This window comes from Hipposideros armiger, unplaced genomic scaffold (genome assembly GCF_001890085.2).
Source record: "Hipposideros armiger isolate ML-2016 unplaced genomic scaffold, ASM189008v1 scaffold_1443, whole genome shotgun sequence".
Lineage (NCBI taxonomy): Eukaryota > Metazoa > Chordata > Mammalia > Chiroptera > Hipposideridae > Hipposideros > Hipposideros armiger.
Window position 1 is genome coordinate 30,863 of NW_017732793.1, and position 3,568 is coordinate 34,430.

A 3,568-nucleotide genomic window follows, 5' to 3' on the forward strand; every position below is an offset into this window, starting at 1 on the left:
TTTTGAAGGGACATGTACATCCATATGTTCATTGCAACATTATTTCCAGTAGCCAAGATACAGAGGGAACTTGAGTGTCCATCAATGGATGAATGGATAAAGAAAAGGTGGTACATATATACAATATTATTGTATGAATATTATTCAGCCATAAAAAAGATTGAAATCTTGCCATTTACAACAACATGGATGGACCTAGAGGGTATTGTGCTGAGTGGAGTAAGGCAGACAGAGAAAAACCGATACCATATGATTTCACTTATATGTAAAATCTAAAGGACAAAATAAACAAACAAACAAAACAGAAATAAACTCATAGATACAGAGAATATTTTTATGGTTTCCAGATCAAAAGGGTGTTGGGGGGGATGGGTAAAAAGGTGAAGAGATTAAGAAGTACAAATTGGTTGTTACAAAGCAGTCATGGGGATGTAAAATATAGCATAAGGAATATAGTCAATAATATTATAATAACTATGTATGGTGTCAGATGGGTACTAGATTTATCAGGGTTATCACCTCATAAGTTATATAAATGTCTAATCACTATGTTGTACACCTGAAACTAATATAACATTGTATATGTCAACTGTAAATGAAAATTTTTTTTAATTATTAGAAAAAGACAAAAATGAACAAAAACCAAATTGTTGCCAAAATAAATTTCAGATCACATCAATAGATTTAAATAATTAAGCAAAAATTGTAATTGAAATTATAAATAGGCTCTTGGATTGTTTTATAATACAATTAATGGAGAATAATCAATTGTTTGAGCTCATTAGAAAAATATTTACATTTTTGGCTGACCTTTCATGAAGTGCAGACATCAATAAAGGAAGCATATAATTTGAGAGAAGGTGCTAACAGTGGTGGTATACAGTTTAAACATCTAAATCCCCTCCTAGACTAGTAAGCTCAGGGAGGACAACACAACATTACTTGCTAAATAAGGAAAACTGGAAGGCAGAAATGAAGGAAGGCAAAAAGGGAGGAAGAAAGAAAGGAAGGAAGGAAGGAAGGAAGGGAGGGAGGGAGGGAGGGAGGAAGAAGAGGGAAGTAAGCAGCTTCTATGTAACATAGGGAAGCTCTCTGCTGGTTGTAGTATTTCTACCCTAATATGGATATTTTGTAGAACTCCACCCACTTCCAGGGCGGGAGTTATTTTTGTGATAACTTACTTGTTTTTCTGTTAAAGAGAAAGCATTGGCAGAATAAATTCACATTGTAAGGCTTTTGTTACATGATGTCAAGGATTTGTGAAATAACACGAAGGAATCAAAAAAGCTAGAAAAATCCAAGTAGAGATTATAGACTAGTTGTAAATTCTTTCTCTCTTTCATTTTCCTCCTTCCCTACACAGTGATCCTGATCATATATTTTTTAAAACCTAATATCAGAAGGAAAAAAAAGAAAACTATTAAATTCATTCTCAGTAAAGTATAAAAGATTAATAAAGCATAAATAGTTACTTTTATATAGTTCCCAGAGGCTGTAACATTTGGAAATGTAGATAGCCTTAAGTTAAAAAACTCAGTTGGCATTTCAATTTTGTGGATGCCATTTTGATAATAAAATCATTCCGTATTGCCAAATAAAACAACCAAAGTTTCAGGTCTCGAAAGCAATTATCAAGCACTAAGTGTAGCAGGCATTTTCTCTCTATCCCTGTCACCACTCTATTTTTATCTCTTCCTGAGCTCATCAGAGAGCTCATGCCAAGAAACCACTTTACCCTGGGAAAGTGACCGCATATTCTTTGAGAAACAGCAATCAATGAACAAATACTGATGGGAGTTACGCACTCTGGAAAATGGATTATTTGGACAAACTAGACACAAAGTATATTGCCTAGATGGAGAGACGTTCCTTATCTATTCCCTAGGAAAATGCGCCTTTTATACTTAAGACAAAGCCTAGGGCAAAAGTTCTATACCGATGATGGCCAGCAAAAAGGAAATGGTTTCTCGAGCCATTTTCGTAGGCCCAATTGCTTACCTGGCAGCCCACGGGAGAGTATATTAAGCCGCCGCTCCGCCCTGTTCCTGCACCAAGCCGAGCCCACACACAGGCCTAGGATGTTGCAGCATCTATAATGGGGCGTCGTAAAAGTGCATCTTTATGTCCTCCTCGTCGGGACTCTATGGTTCCTATGCGGGTAGATGGGCAATGCATATAAGGCGCATGCGCCCGGGTTGAGCATGCGTCTTTCTCTTCGACGCACCGGCCTACTGACTGGTGTGGCCATGGGCCGCCGCCCGGCTCGCTGTTACCGGTATTGTAAGAACAAGCCGTACCCGAAGTCTCGCTTCTGCCGAGGTGTCCCTGATGCCAAGATCCGCATCTTTGATCTGGGTCGAAAGAAGGCAAAAGTGGATGAGTTCCCGCTCTGTGGCCACATGGTGTCTGATGAATATGAGCAGCTCTCCTCTGAAGCCCTGGAGGCCGCCCGAATTTGTGCCAACAAGTACATGGTGAAAAGTTGTGGCAAAGATGGCTTTCACATCAGAGTGAGGCTCCATCCCTTCCATGTCATTCGCATCAACAAGATGTTGTCCTGTGCTGGGGCCGACAGGCTCCAGACCGGTATGCGAGGCGCCTTTGGGAAGCCTCAGGGGACGGTGGCCCGAGTCCGCATTGGCCAAGTCATCATGTCCATCCGCACCAAGCTTCAAAACAAGGAGCATGTGATTGAAGCTTTACGCAGAGCCAAGTTCAAGTTCCCTGGCCGCCAGAAGATCCATATCTCCAAGAAGTGGGGCTTTACCAAGTTTAATGCTGATGAATTTGAAAACAAAATGGCTAAGAAGCGCCTCATCCCGGATGGTTGTGGAGTCAAGTACATCGCTAATCGAGGCCCGCTGGACAAGTGGCGCGTTCTGCACGCCTGAGGTCTTCGACAGCACTGACGCCTTTGGCCACGCTGGTATGACTTACTGCTTGTGAATATAATTTACTTACTGGCAAAATATATCTCTTTTTAATATCTTAAACATTTTTTTAATTGTATCCAAGTTTTAGAATATAGATCATTAGAGAAATAATTTTCGTATTAATACCAGGAAAAGTTTTAATGGTAAATAATACTTTTCCTTTCACGTGAGAATGAAACAATTTGCATGCCGTTTATAGAGAAAACTACTGCAACTCTAACCAAAACACTTTTAACTTGGGAGAGTGTGCAGAAATACGTCAAAAGTTTTGTTTGTAGGAAAGTCACAATTATGCAGCTATCATGATCTTGAAAAAAAAATAGCTAGAGAAAATCCAAGATTTGCAGAGAAAAACAATCCTTATTGTTTATAGAAAATAAACAATAGGGATGAAAATAAGGGTAGGCATTAGTGATATTTCAACTACAATGTCTTTGAAATTTAAAAAAGTTTATTGTTAAACTTGTTGCTTAGGTTTTCTTTATAAATTTCTGCACATTGTTTTTAGAATTACCTATCACCTTCAATTATCAGCCTTCAGACAATTGGGTATCACTGCGGTAGGTTTTCCCAGACAAGCCTTACATTGTCTCACACTCAGGAGACAACAGTGCAATCTTTTCTTCATCACAGAA

General features: G+C 39.0%; 1 protein-coding gene across 2 annotated transcripts; it reads left to right on the forward strand.

The window, feature by feature from the left end:
• Positions 1 to 2,214: 2,214 nt before the first annotated feature.
• LOC109377546 (60S ribosomal protein L10-like) lies at positions 2,215 to 2,969 on the forward strand. Of its 2 annotated transcripts, XM_019633933.1 has the most exons (2): positions 2,247 to 2,355; positions 2,437 to 2,891. In XM_019633933.1, exons 1-2 carry the CDS (start codon positions 2,247 to 2,249, stop codon positions 2,889 to 2,891), a joined length of 564 nt encoding a protein of 187 aa, XP_019489478.1. The 2 variants fall into 2 exon arrangements, with proteins under 2 accessions (XP_019489477.1, XP_019489478.1); XM_019633932.1 differs by having other exon boundaries at positions 2,215 to 2,969.
• Positions 2,970 to 3,568: the final 599 nt, after the last annotated feature.

Bases quoted from the DNA above. Each gene is read 5' to 3' on its own strand.
- LOC109377546 (XM_019633932.1), top strand. From the start codon at position 2,247: ATGGGCCGCCGCCCGGCTCGCTGTTACCGGTATTGTAAGAACAAGCCG.